The sequence below is a fragment of the Macaca nemestrina genome, chromosome 12, assembly GCF_043159975.1.
Source record: "Macaca nemestrina isolate mMacNem1 chromosome 12, mMacNem.hap1, whole genome shotgun sequence".
NCBI lineage: Eukaryota > Metazoa > Chordata > Mammalia > Primates > Cercopithecidae > Macaca > Macaca nemestrina.
The window spans coordinates 52840200-52855799 of NC_092136.1; the positions used below are offsets into that span (position 1 = coordinate 52840200).

Here is a 15600-nt window from a genome sequence, read left to right on the forward strand (position 1 = left end):
CAGAGGCCAACTTACCTCTACTTTTTCTACTACTTGCTTCCCAAAGGAGCAAACTTTGGTGGAACAGGTGACTGTCATATTTTCAGAACTCTCGTACTGACTGGTTACACCATAAAAAGCCCCAGCATCATCTTGAATATTGCAGTTTAAATCAGCCTGTTGGAAAGGAAATGGAGGTGTGGGTTATTCTCTCATCCCAGGAGTCACGGCACCGAGCAGTAACTTTCAGGGTAAGACATCCGCTTGGCTGAATGAAGCCGGCTGGCTTGGGAAGGTGATGCTCATCTAGAAACAAGTTCAATACTCATCTGTCATTTTTTAAAGAGGTTGCTGATTTGGGCAGTCCTCTCTTGAAATGACAAGCTACATGTATCAATTTTGTTTTACTCTCTTGCATTCAGTATCAGAATAACACTATGTCCTTGCAATAAAAGATCCACAAGGTCTTTGAAATATGCACAGAAAGCAGGATATTAATTGGATTCATATTCACTCATCTTTAAAGATATTTAAAAAAACCAGGAGACTGCAGCTGACTAGCCATTTGTCATACATGTACAAACAGAAACTTTCTTAAAAATTAGAATATCTGGAGGGGAAATGGTTCCTATTAAAGATTGACTTACAAAGATGTTAAATAATGAGCATAAGTTGCCATTCATTTAACACATTTTTATTAAGTACCTACATGAGAGGTTCATGCTAGACAATGTACAGGTTTTGCCTACAACTGGTTACATAAAATAACTATCATTCAGATAGAAAATAAGTATCATGTCAAAGGTACTTAGAGTTCCAGCAATGGAAGGTATGACTTTCCACAGGGGGTCTCAGGTCCATTGGAGAGGAGAAACTGGCTGCTGCAGCGTTTGATCACTGCAGTGGTCTGAATGTGCCCCCACTAAATTCATGCATTGGAAACTTAATCCCCAGTGCAAGAGCGTTGGGAGGTGAGGCCTTTTGGGATGGGTTTAGGTGTTGAGCCTCTGCTCTTGCATATGGGTTAATGCTGCTATAAGTAGGGCTTTCAGAAGTAAGCTGGCTCTCTTTGGCCCTTCATCTGCCTTCCACCAGATGCTGCAGACTTGCTCTTGGACTTCCCAGCCTCCAGAAATGTGAGAAATTAATTTCTGTTCTTTATAAATTACCCCAGGCTGTGGCATTCTGTTGTAGCAGCACAAAACAGACCAAAGACAGCCACAGAGTAATAGCTGCCTTCCCTCAAATATCTACCAACCCCCTGCTCCGCATCAGGCACAATGCTCAGAGCTGGGGATAGAACAAGCAAAATCTGAGCCAGGACCTGCTCTCGTGAGCTTACAATTAAGCGAGGAACACACCACACAGAGCTAAGCACCAGGGAGAGAGGTACGGGGGGACATGAGCACAAATGGTGAGGAGTGGGCTCCCAGGGTCAGAGGTGCCTCTAATGATGATGCAACTCAGATCCCAAGAAAGAAGACGAGGCTTAGGCAAGAGAAGCATTCCATAAGAGAGAAGAGGGTGTTCAAAGGGCACACAGCCAGAAAGAAGGACTAAAGAGAAAGCAAGAGACAGAGGATGGCAGGAGAGCTGGAGAGGTGGGAGGGCTTGGGTCTAATATCCTGAGACCAAAGGACACAGTGAGCAGACAGTCCTGGAACAGTGACAGGGCACAACCAGCTCTGCTTTCCAAAAAGGCACCTCTGACCACAGCTCGAAGAAGACTCCAGAAGAGAGCAGAGAGGATGTATATATATACTAGGAGGCCATTATAGCAGTCCAAGCGAGAGATGATAAATGTGGGCTGCTGTGGTGGGTGTTGAAGCAGAGGTGCGTGGATCTGACACTCAAATGAGATTTTATATTTTGTGAGGTTTGGCACTTTTTTTTTTTTTTTTTTTTTTGAGACAAGGTCTGGCTCTGTCACCTAGGCTGGAATGCAGTGGTGCGAGGCTCACTGCAACCTCCGCCTCCCAGGTTCAATGGATTCTCCCGCCTCAGCCTCCCGAGTAGCTGAGATTACAGGCATGTGCCACCACGCCCAACTAATTTCTGTATGTCTAGTAGTGACAGGGTTTTGCCTTGGTGCTCAGGCTGGTCTCGAACTCCTGGCCTCAAGTGATCTGCCCACCTCAGCCACTCTAAGTGCTGAGATTACAGGTGTGAGGCACCATATCGCACCAGATTTGGCAGATTCTGACTGGCTAATTTTTATACCTTGACAGGCACTAACCACTAAGACCTGAGTCATCATATACTTAAAAATAAATATCTACATTTAAATTTCCTTTTTGAATTGGTTATTAGGAAAATGTCCATCTCCTTAGGCAAAACTTCCTACTTTCTGTCTACAAATAAAGAGAACCATGTACTCCACATTCCCCTTTTCACCTTATGTGCCAAGAAATTCAAAGCTAAATTCAGAGTTCAACTACAGTAATTAACTTGCCTCAGGTGCTTCTAATAGCTACTAACAGTCAAGGTACAGCTCCTTTTACTGGTTTCCAACCTGCTTTAACTTGTACTTATCCGGTTTTACGTTACCCATAAATGTAGTGAGCTTTCTCACATTCTGCTTTTTGTATTTTATGGGATATAAATCATAAATAAATAAAAATACCCAGGTGTGCATTTTTCTCACATTCAAAGGTTTTAACATTTGGCTCCACAAAAGAGCAGCTCAGCAAGAAATCATGCATGTCTTTCCCTAACTGAGATCAGCATCTGAACTCCCAAGGCTGAAGGGGCCCCTGGGTCTAACTGAGCTCCAGCCTCCAGGGAAGAAGGGCTACCATACACCTCAGGCACACAGGGGCTCTGAACACTGGAATTCCCATCGAGCTTTCAACATGGTGGTGTTACCTTTAAGAACTGCCACTGGCTTGCTTTGCTACCACCTCAGAATACTTTGCTGTGAAAAGCAGCTCAGGTGCTTTATGGTGGCAGTATTAACGCTGTTACTATTATGATGGAGCTTGTGCCAAAACGTTCCAGATTTTTTTTTTTTTTTTTTGAGATGGAGTTCTGCTCTTGTTGCACAGGCTGGAGTGCAGTGGCGCGATCTCGGCTCACTGCAACCACTGCCTCCTGGGTTCAAGTGACTCTCCTGCCTCAGCCTCCTGAGTAGCTAGGATTACAGGCAGGAACCACCGTGCCCAGCTAATTTTTTTTGTATTTTTAGTAGAGACAGGGTTTCTCTATGTTGGTCAGGCTGGTCTCGAACTCCCATTCTCAGGTGATCCACCCACCTTGGCCTCCCAAAGTGCTGGGATTACAGGCGTAAGCCACCGGCCTGGCCCAGCATTTTTTTAAAAAGTAAAAACGTGCATGTGGTAAAGAGGGGGGAAAAATAAAACTATAAAATGGGCATGAACCCAAAAATTTGCCAACCTCCCTAAGGGTAACCAACGTTATCCCTTTCTCAAGTATCCTTTCAGAGACATTCAGCACTTAGGCATTCAAGCATTCCAATTCCTCCTTTATCACACAAATAGTAGCACATTATATTAATTTTTCTAAAACCTGGCATTAAACATATATACCTAGGCATCTTAGAACTCATATAGTACTAATATGGAATTTCAGTATTATAAAGTACAGCCATTTAAAATAATGAACAGCCACACTTTCTAGTGGCTGCGCATACTGTTCTATGGCACAGATACACCATAATTTAATACACGCTCTACTGATGAATATCTACGATGCTTCCCAATGATGCTGCAGTAAGTTTATGTTGAGCAGAAAAGGTGTATTCAAAATTATTTTTCTTTCTTTCAACTTTAAATTCCCAGCTTTGAAAAAGAGTCTTCATGTGCTATAAATACACTGTGAGCTAATGTTGTACTAGTTGATTTTGATTAATCAAGTTGTTCTGAAAGACTAGTAAATAATCAAATGTAGTCTAGCAAGCTGGGTGTGGTAGAACACCTGTAGTCCCAATTACTCGGGAGGCTGAGGCAAGAGGCTTGCTTAAGCCCAGGAGTTTGAGACCAACCTGGGCAACATAGCAAGACCCTATCTCTAAGCAGGGGGGAAAGCAGCCTAGTGGTTTTGGTGTACAGAGTGGACTATGGAAGGGAACACAGTGAAATAAGCCATTGTGTGTGGGGGACGGGGGGGTCACTGGGAGAGTAAATAGATTTTTTAAAACTGTCAACCTTAACTTAAAACATACAAAATAATCTGTCAATATATATAATTTTAAAATGTTAACTAAGTTTAGAATGGTATTATTCACCATGATGTTAGTAAAACTGCTGAATACGCTCACAACTGTTACGGTTCTGTCTGTGTGAGGTTCCACGCTTAAGTAATGCTGGTGAAGGCAGCTGTCCCACAGCAGCGGCACACCTAGCAGATCTGACACATTTTTAAGACTGCCTACCTTTATTTGACAAATGATTTTCAATAATAACCAGCACTCTACTTCAGCTATTTAAAATTTTAAACATAAAATTTTTAAACATAAAAATTCCCACAGAGACTGAGGGAAGGGAAAAAAAAGTTCTGTTTCCTCATCTTCATAATCATTCTACTATTGTTGCTCATGGACAAATCTGTTTAACTACTGGAACAAGTAGCACCATGGGGACTGTGGACTCAGACTGCACCTGAAATGAGTACAAGGCTGGGTCTGCATGTGTTACTAAAGGAGAATATAATGGATAATGTGCATGGTAATTTGAAGCATATAGATGTTTTATATATAAAATAAAAATTCACCATTATATATGTTGTATACGTACATATATAAAAAATAAAAATTCAGCTGGGTACCATGGTTCACACCTATAATCCCAGCACTTTCAGAGGTTGAGGCAGTAGGATCGCTTGAGCCCAGGAGTTCAAGACCAGCCTGGGCAACATAGGGAGATGCCATCTCTACAAATAATTTTTTTTTTTAATTAGTCGGGCATGGTGGCATGTGCTGGTAGTCCCAGCTACCTGGGAGGCTACAAAAGGAAGCTTCCTAGAGCCCAGGGGTTTGAGGCTGCAGTGAGCCACATGATTTGTACCACCGCACTCCAGCCTGGGCAACAGAACTAGATGCTGTCTCAAAAAAAAAAAATTAATTAAAAAAATTGAACACTAACTTCACCAATTATTTAGGACTCAGGCCAACAAAGGAGGTTTTGTCGGTTAATATGGTGATAATAAAAAGAAAACTGATTTTTTAGACGGTTTTGTCACTGTCGTAAATTCCTTACAGCCAAGCAACGTCCTTATTGTTTGCAGCTGGGGCAGACCGTGCCTACCACCTCACCATTGGTTTACCATTATCTCTTAGAACTCCCCAAACGACTTTAATATAGCTTTCATTTGGAATGGATGATCTGTAGTTACAATGACAGAATTATTCAAAACAAAGTTATTAAAGAATACCCAACCTACCCTCAGAAACCATCCCAACAAATTACGTGTTTTAAAGTCGTCAAAGTTACTATTTTTACATAAAATTAAAACATAACATACATTCAGAGAAGTAAACAAATTGGAAGTTTACAGCTCGATTAATTTTCATCAAGTGATCCAGCACCCAGATGAAGAAATGGAAGTCCCTCTCTCCCCCAAATATCCTTCCTTCCAGGCACAATAATCCATACACCTTGCCAGTGTAACCATGATCCTGAAACATTACACATTAGTTTTGTCTGCTTTCTGAACTTTAAGCAAGTGGAACTAAACAGGGTTTACGCTTGTGTTTAGTTTGTTTACTCAGCATTTGATTTGTGAGATTCAACCACATTGCTGTATATAGTTCATTTATCCTCATTACTGCAGAATATTCCACTGAATGAAAAATGCCACAATCTATCCACCCTATTACTTAGGGACATCTGCAAGGCTTCCAAATGGACCTATTATGAAGAGTGCTACTATGAACGTTCTTGAATATGCTTTTGATGAACATACGGATGTGCTTCTATTGGGTGTTCCTAGGAGTACAATTGCTCAGTCATAGAGTCTATGTGCATTTTATCCTTCATTTAGGTAAGTAAGGAGAAACAGTCTGAGAAAATTCTCTATTTAATTATTAGTGTAAATTTAAGAGATTAGATTTTAAAAGGCTTCCCAACTAACAGTAAATAACCAATTTGCCATTATAACTGCTTTGTAATTACCCTTGAACATAGAAAATAATTATGTAGCTATCCAACCATATCACAAATGCTCTTCATGAATTTTCTAGGAGGAAGTAATGATGTAAAATATAATTATCTGTCAGCTGATAGTGTTATGGCTATTCCAGAAAGAAATGCAGTCACTGAACTCCCATGAAGCAAAGACTAATATCAAAGAATGTTAGCATTAAGTCAACAACAAAGGAGTCTGGGATTTGCAGAGTTCATTATCTACCCTACTGACACGTCCCCCTCCCAAATGAAAATCACTCCAGGTGGAAAGCAAACCTATTTCATGTAGTTCTGAAAGCAAGAAAATGAGTTTAAAAAAATGTACCACTATCAGAGATACAAACTATTTCTGCCTAAGCAGCTTTTACCTAACCACAGGATATTTTCTAAAAGTAAATAAAAACAAAAATCCAAGAAGCAGTTGAAAACTAGTAAAACTTATCTTTCCAATAAATTCCAAAGTCAAACCATATCCCATCTTCTGGGCACAAGCTGGCCAAAAAGGCTGGTCACGGGCCAGGTTCTGCAGTGTTAAAAAACAACACTTAAAAATATGGCTGGGGAAGTCCAGGCAAATGAGCGCTTCTAAGAAATCTTCTTCCTGTTTGCTCTAGAAACAGAGACCCTAAACTCTAAGCTGAAACTTAGTTCAGAGGTCAACTCTCTCCTACTTCCAAAAGCAGAAATCCTTTCCACAGCATCCTGATCTGCACTGCCTTAAAGCTAAATACTGTCAGACACAGGAAAACCACTTCAATAACGCTGCTGGGCCAGGCACAGTGGCCACTTACGCCCAGGAGTTTGAGACCAGCCTGGGCAACATAGCAAGACCCCATCTCTATTTATAAATAATTTTTTTTCTATTTATAAATAATAATAATAATAATAATAATGTTGCTGGACAGTCTTAACTGTTAGATAATTCTTTTTTCTGTTATATTAATTTTCTCTGCTACAAATTATCACAAATTTAGTTGCTTAAAACAAGACAAGCTAATTATTTTATATTCCTGTAGGTCAGAAATTTAATTCAGCTCTCAGCCAGCTGAGATCAAGGAACTAGAAGGGATGCAACTCCTTACTAGACAGAGGCTCTGAAGAGGGTTCTGTTTCCTTGCCTCTTCCAACTTCTGAGACCACCCACATTCCTTGTCCAGGAGCCCCTTGCTCCATTTTCAAAGCTGGAAACACCAGCCGCATCCTTCTCACATGTCAACTGTCATCTCTCTGGATGTCTTCTTTTGTCTCCCTCTTCTGCTTTTAAGGGACCTTGGGACCACACTAGGCCCACTTAGATAATCCAAGATATTCTATCTGCTAATTAACAACTTTTAATTCCCCTTTGCCATGTAATGTACCATTATCCACAGATTCCATGGCTACAGATGAGGCATCTCTGGGGATCCATGATGCTGCCTATTACATCTCTTAAGTTGAAATGAGCTCCTCTGTAACTTCCATCCAGAACTTCAGGTACCACAGACCTAAGAACACTTCTGTAACAATTCTGCAGTTCTCTTTCCTTTCCTCCTTAACTTCACCATTCCTCTCCTCCTCCTCACCCACATAGTTCTTCAGGTTCTGTTTGCTTCCCAAGATTCAAGTTTTACATTTACTTTTTTAAACTCTGCCCAAAGTTCAGTCCTCCATTCATCCCATCCAGTCTGACACTGGTCCAGGCGTCTGTGAATGCTGCCTCTCATCTGTCATCTCATCTCAGACACTGGACTGACAGCACAGGCAGCAGAAGTGAGGGATTTGGAATCACTTTTTGGGTCTCACTTTTCTCATCTTTAACCACAGGGAAGATGACCTGTTTCCAAAGGCCACGGTGGTAATATGAAGAGATAATGCATATGAAATTCATCTGCAATCTATAATGTACTATAAAAATTACAGTCATTAACAATACCTATAATCACTCCTGTTCACTTGTCAATTTGAAATATTGACCACGATAGAGATGAAGACAGAGCCTCAAGTCACATCTACAGATACCTTACCTCAACGAGACAAGAGTTTGTGATCAATAAACACAATAAAGACTGTCACCACGGAGCCAGTCTTGGCCCCAACCCACATTTGTCGGGTGTGTGGCACAGATGCAACACTGGCTTTTTCCAAACAGAAAAATTAGGACTTTTTCTGGTTTGTGTTTATGATGGGTCTTATGTATTGAGTACAACAGCTCAAACAGGTACAAAATTATCTTTCTCACAAAGGCATGATTAGACATATTATAGAATTCTTTCTGGGAATAAAAAAAGGCACCATTAACACGTGTGTTGAATGAATTAAAGACTTTAAGGTCTATTTGTGGGCAAGTCCTGAAAAACAACAAAAAGTCGAAGCAGAAGCAGGTTTGAATGATGGGCAGAGGAAGCGGACAGCAACAGAAAACAAAAATACACCCCATCAAAAGCTTCCAAATTCTTTCCCAAATCATCCTTCTCTTACACCCATTACTTCCATAACTGAAACAGTTTAAGTCCCCAGATAAGAGTCTGGATTGGTTTCTCCTCTATCACCTCTTACTCAGTAAGCCCATTTATTCATATATCTGTTCTTTTTTTTTTGAGACAGAGTCTCACTGTGCTGTCCAGGCTGGAGTGCAGTGGCACAATGTCGGCTCATTGCAACCTCGACCTTCAGGGTTCAAGTGATTCTACTGCCTCAGCCTCCCAAGTAGCTGGGATTACAGATGCACGTCACCATACTAATTTTTGTATCTTTTAGTAGAGAATGGGTTTCACTATGTTGGCCAGGCTGGTCTCGAACTCCTGACATAAAGTGATCCACCTGCCTCGGCCTCCCAAAGTGCTGGGATTATAGGTGTGGGCCACCATGCCCAGTCATCCTGGAGCTGTTTGGTTTAATTTCATGTTTTTGTCTTTTGGGAGTAAATATGAAAAATGCAACACTCTCCAAAGATTGACCCTTCCCATTTCAAGGGTAAGGAAGAATGAGGCCTCGCCCAAGTATGTGGGACCTGAAGTCCTTGGAGGCGGGTGTTAGGCCAAGGGACAGAGTGGATCATCCCTGCAAAACCTCTGTCCTCTGGAGACCTGGTTGTGGGGGTAGAAGGATTAGGAAGTGAAGGCTGCTTCTGCCCAGTGAAGAATGGGAGTGAGCAGCTCACATGGCAGCAGCATTTGGCAGATGACAACAACTTTGTCACAAGCTTCACTGGGGAAAAGCCTGTTGGAACAAAGGCAAAGAGATAACCTCTAAGGCATGAGGCCGGGGCACAGCAGGGGCACAGGGTCAGGAGAAGGCTGTGGACCTTCCTTTCCTATCCAGAGGGCTTGGAAGAGCTGCAGAGAATGACATGATTGCAAAAATGAAAACATCAAGAGGACGGTCCCCAACCAGAGACAGTCTAATAGGCACTGATGGTTGCAACAAGACGCTGGCATTTTAAAACACTACTTTGAACCTCTCCTCTTCATCCTCTCTGAGCAATGATCAAAGAACCAAGATTTCAAATTGTGAAGCAATTTTTTCCAATGGTAGCATCTGGCTCCTTGGCAGGCAGTGCTGGGAGCTGGGCCCTGTGATGGGCAGCCGTCCAGGCCTGCCACATGGTGAGGCTCGACCAGGCAGGGCATGCAGTGCGGCATTGCAGCTGCTCCCACAGGCACCAAAGGACAATCGCTCTGCACTGGGCCTGGAGCTGTGGGGCAAAAGTGCCCCTAGAGGCAGCACTGTCATGCGGGGGTCTGGAGAAAGCTGGCTGCTCTCAAAGGCTCCTCACCCTCTCATTTGCATGCATCTGCATCCTGGCTAAGACGCTTGAAGTCCGTCCCATTGACATTCAGAGGCTTGGGGTGGGTAGGGAAGCTGGGCCAACTGTGAGACAGCTCCCCAGCAAGGAAGCCTGCATTTAGGGGGAGTGAAGGAGCTGCCCTCAGAAAAGAGAGTCTTTGAGTGTGTTCACTTCGGCCCTTATGCCCTGCCCAACCCAATGATGAGACAGCAGCTGTAGCCTGCCTGCCACAGCTGTTTTAAATAAGAATAATAGGAATAAACTCAGCCGGGGCTCTTCAAGTTACTTCCCGCTAATTATGGCATATATTTACATCTACAAAATAGAAGATTTTTAAAAACACCACCAAGGCCCCCTTTATTGTGCAGATTGGCACCCCTATTTGAATTTCATAAACATTTAGTACTTCAAAGAATCTTAAAAGCTTGCTCTAATTATGATATGCAGTAGTTGAAAGGCTGCCTGTCTGCACTGCAAATTCCTACAAATACCAGCATTCGGTTTTTCAAAAATTCAATTAATATCACCCACACAACTTCAGGTGACCGCCAGTGGCAACTTCACATAGTGGCTAGGATGAAAGAGTCCGGTCTCAGCTCCAACTACAAAGCAGCTACACGGGCCAGTTCTTTCCAATAGAGGCAAGTAATGAGTTCTGGGTGCCCAGCTGAGCTGGCCCGAAACCCTTCTCATTCATCAGGTGTGTGAACACTGGCCCAGACACCACCTTTCCCAGGAAACAGGACCTTTTTATGGTTTCAAGGTTTTGTGCATGAAAAGTTTTTCATAGAAAAACAATAACAACTCCAAACCAATGATACGTAAGTGAACTAACAAGTGCAGAGTTGCCAGATAAAATAGGGAACCCAGTTCACTCGCATCTCAAATGAACAGCTAATACTTTTTCAGTACATATGAACATATATGCCAAATATTCTATAGGACATGCACACCAAAAAAGTATTCATTGTTTACTTGAAATGCAAAGTTAACTGGGCAACCTGCTAAATCTGACAACTCTACTATCAAGAAACCTTTACTACGAAGAATAAAAACTGAGACTTACCCTCAAATTTTCATTGCTGTAAAAGGCATCATATGTCCAAGATACTTTAGGTAGAGAAAATGAAGTTACAGGAAACACTTGGAGCATAATCCTTTTTTAGTAAAAACAAGTGATGTATATGTGTATGTATAATGTTTGTAGAAACATATGTAAAAGTCTAAAAGGATGCGTTCCAAATTTTGGGATCTGGCTGACCACAGGCATGCATGTGTGCAAGGAGGATCTCACTTTTTATTCTATATTCCTTTCAACTGCTCAAACTATTCATAACAAACCTACATTACATTTTTAATTTAAAAAGTAAATTAAAATGGGGTGGACTTGGGGGTAGGAGGTACCGTGGATCTTCACCTGCACACGGAGAGGTGATCTCTCACACCACCAAGGGCCTAGGTTCAGTTTTATGCAACTGACTGAGATCCCTGAAGTGTCCAGTTAATTCAACTATGCCTTGCAAAACTGGGTCTGAAAATATGCAGCTACCCCGACTATGCCACATCAATTCTTTCCTTCTCAGGTTTTTCTTGAGGTGAAATGGTAACAGTGACAGCATGAATCAAGCTAATCGTGGCAGCAGCTCAGGTGGGATCGTGGCTTAGCATCTCAGTCTGTAGTCACAGAAGGGAGTGGAATTAAATGGCCCCAGAAGGAAGGGACAGACCCCTGACCTGGGCTTTCTTAGCAACCACAGAGCCGAAGGACCCAGGACAGAAAGTCTCGTAGGAATAGCTATTGGAATGAATTCCTCCATGAGGTCACGACAACTCCCGATGCAAGAGATTCTGCCCAGAAGCCCTGAAGATTTAAGAGTTGAAGGTTGAAAAAAAAGAAAGTTCTGTGGTTTATCAGAAGAGGATGGGAGGAAAAGTAATGTAAGCTTTTGTGATCATTTTCCAAGCTATCCTATCCTGTGAAATCCATGATTTCATTCCTACCATGTTTTAGGCTTTCAGAGGATTCAGGTATGGTCTTTTGAAGTGAATCCCCCATGACCAGTGTTTCCACCCACATCTCTCCCTATTCTCCAAGTTCGGTAAGCCCCAGTGGCCATGGGACCCCTCACCACCTCCCAGTAAGACTCCTTGTCTGTACATGAGTATTCACTGCCCTGAAAACTCCTTCTCACTCCCCTTGCATTGACCAAATTCTATCAAGATTCTGTTTAAATGCCATGTCTTTGTGAGCCTTTCCAGAATGTTCTCAGGGAAAAAGCGTTCCACCTCTGTGCTTCCACAGCAACTTCTGCCCACTTCCACTACAGCTCCTACCCCTCGGTGCTGTCGTTTACCTGCCCACATGTCTGCCATCCCTCACCAGACCCTGAGCCATGAAATCAGAACTTCTCAATCACATCTGCTTCCCAGTTTTCCAGAAGCAAAGTCGAGACTGGCAAATGTTTGTTGAATGACTTTCTGGCAATGAAGTGGCCCAGAAAAGCTTTCGAGTGAGTCTCCTGAGGTCTCCTCCTCCTCCTACGAATTGCTTGTGGATGATTCTTCACAAACTCTTAGGTGGTAATGTGAGCTGGCAATGTGGCAGAGTGCCCTGTGCACAGCAATTGCTTTAGGACCATTTACTGACTGAAATAAAATCACTTTCCAGGTAACTTAAAAAAAAAACCTTGAAAATCTATTATACACATTGCAGCACTGAACAAAGGCCACAGACAGGGTACACTCCCTTGGAAAGGCCTACAAAGAAGTTTGGCATCCAGGGCTCGGGAACCAGGAAGGAACAATCCTAAGCAGCAGTCAACACAGAAAGTGCTCACAAGCTCCAGATATTTTTCTTATGAAAACAAACCAAAATGGGCAGATACACAAATGTATTGATTTCCCTATTCCTGTACTTACAATAGCAGGGCCTGCCTACCAAGAGATTAAAAAAAAAAAAAAAAAAAAAAGCTCATATAACTACAGTCTAGCCCCCAAGTACCTCTAAATATCATGATACTTCTCACTAATCTTTCTTCTACTTAAATCATTTCATAACTTAATATTGTTCAGTTAACTTTAAAACTTAACACATTTTGAGATGAGACAGAAGTAGAGAGAAATGGAACACTTATTGAGCTGAAAGGCCCCTCCTTCCTGATAGCAGTTCAAAACATGTGGAAAGCAAACGATTTCATATTGTTAACTTCCTCTTCCATGAATAGCAACAAGACGTTTGGTTCCAAATGACAGACTCAGGTCTACAATTCCAACCTAAACCATGCAGAATACAATTAGAAACAGGCTGAGACTCCAATGGGGGCAGGGTCTGTTTTGCCGGGTTACTGTTTCTTCTCTTTAAATAAAACCTGGTTTTATGCAGAGTGACTGTCATTTTGTTGAACAAACGTGATTTCATTTCTACCAAGACAAAAGAATCTTCTGAAGGCTGTCCTCTTTCCAGGTAACTTGCTTCCCCTTTTTTTTTTGAGACGGAGTCTTGGTCTGTCACCCAGGCTGGAGTGCAGTGGCCGGATCTCAGCTCACTGCGAGCTCCGCCTCCCGGGTTTATGCCATTCTCTTGCCTCAGCCTCCCGAGTAGCTGGGACTACAGGCGCCCGCCACCTCGCCCGGCTAGTTTTTTTTTGTATTTTTAGTAGAGATGGGGTTTCACTGTGTTAGCCAGGATGGTCTCGATCTCCTGACCTCGTGATCCGCCCGTCTCGGCCTCCCAACGTGCTGGGATTACAGGCTTGAGCCACCGTGCCCGGCCTCCCTTTTTTTGTTTTATAAAATATTCTCACATCTGCTATCGTTAGTAAAAGTAGGCTTGCTTTTTCTTCCTTTAAAAATAATAGATTAAGAAAGTAAATTGGCCAGGCACGGTGGTTCATGCCTATAATCCCAGCACTTTGGGAGGCCAAGGCGGGTGGATCACCTGAGGTCAGGAGTTCGAGACCAGCCTGGCCAACATGGCAAAACTCCATCTCTACCAAAAATACAAAAATTAGCTGGGTGCAGTGGCAGGCACCTGTAATCCCAGTTACTCAGAAGGCTGAGGCAGGACAATCACTTGAACCCAAGAGGCAGAGGTTGCAGTGAGCTGAGATTGTACCACTGCACTCCAGCCTGGGGGACAGAGCGAGACTCCATCTCAGAAAAAAAAAAAAAAGAAGGAAAGTAAATTAAGTAACTATGCAGACAGTATTGTCTACACTGAATGATCATAATTCCAAGAATTTTAAAATACAAAACATTTTTAAATAAGTATAGGGTAACATCATATATCCTGGTTTCTAGATATGACTAATTTGATAATGATTAGAGAGAAAGAATTATATTAAATGTGTATTTAAAAATTTGTTATAACCTGGCAACATGATACAAATCCATAAGATTTCACTTTTATATTGCTTTCTTCTTTATTATTCCAATCAAAGTTTAAGACTAAGCCTTTATCGTACTAATTATTATTATGAATGGTTTTGGGTTGTAATGTTTATGAATAGAATGTTAAAAGCATATAGCTTTCTTTAGACCAGTGTTTCCAATCTTGACGCCCTTGAGCATTAGGACAGGGAATAGAGTTCTGAGGCCCCTCCAAAGGTATTAGTCTCAACTGCATGTCTTACTTGGCAAAAAACATAATTTTATTTCCTTAAGTAAACTTCATGTAGCTGGAAATTAACTGCTTTTGACAGTCAGCTGTGAGCTACACTTGGGTTTTTGGCCTTCAGGATGCATGACTGAATCATACGTCCTCTAGTTCTGGGAATTCAATCTATGATCAATTCCCAAGGCTGTTGACATTTTCTTACATTAATTGCACTGTCTGCCACGTCACTGGCAATCCATCTGCCTGAATCTCAATGCTGCAGTGAAGCACAGCTTCATCCACTTGGGGGTGGACAGCCTTCTTTCCTAGAGCCTACACAGCACCTGATCATGTTTTGCAAGGAAAAAAGAAGTATGATTATCTGCCAGTGACAAGTGTTTGCCTCACGTATAACAAAGCTGGTTCCAAAACTCCTCTTGAACCATAATAACAATTTCAATGCCACATCAATGTGTAATTTTCTGAGATGGTTTAATTAGGGATTTAAATTTAAGCTAAAATTGAACTGCTATGGTCCTATAAAGTGCAAATAACTCAACTAAGGTGTCCATGGAATGGCAAGATGTCTTCTACGCTGGCCAGGGTCAGGTGATAATAACCAATCACAACCTATTCCTCTGCCTAGGGGTGGAGAAGATGCTTTTTTTGTTTATTTGTTTAATTCTACTTCAATTTCTGGGATACACGTGCAGAATGTGCTGGTTTGTTACACAGGAATACGTGTGCCATGGTGGTTTGTGGCACCTACTGACCTGTCCGCTAAGTTCCCTCCGCTCACCCACTACCCCGCAATAGGCCCTGGTGTGTGTTGTTCCCCTCCCTGTGTCCCCATGTTCTCACTGTTCAACTCCCACTTATGAGTGAGAACATGTCACCGGTGTTTGGTTTTCTGTTCCTGTATTAGTTTGCTGAGGATGATGGCTTCCAGCTTCATCCATGTCCCTGCAAAGGACATGATCTCATTCCTCCCTATGGCTGCATAGTATTCAATAATAGACTGGATATAAAGAAAATGTGGCAAAGCGCTTTGGACATCAACTGACAGAAGCATCCCAACTTTAGAACTGTTGAAATGGGAACAAGTCCATGTCTTAGAATTG

General features: G+C 42.2%; 1 protein-coding gene across 11 annotated transcripts in view; it reads right to left on the bottom strand.

The window, feature by feature from the left end:
* The window catches only part of LOC105486900 (TEA domain transcription factor 1), a 271293-nt gene that overhangs the window by 18738 nt on the left and 236955 nt on the right, over positions 1 to 15600 (bottom strand). For all 11 annotated transcript variants that reach the window (XM_011750012.2, XM_071075087.1, XM_011750016.3 and 8 more), the window contains one exon: positions 16 to 156. In XM_011750012.2, the coding sequence (XP_011748314.1) occupies positions 16 to 156 (141 nt within the window). The remainder of the gene's footprint in view (positions 1 to 15; positions 157 to 15600) is intronic.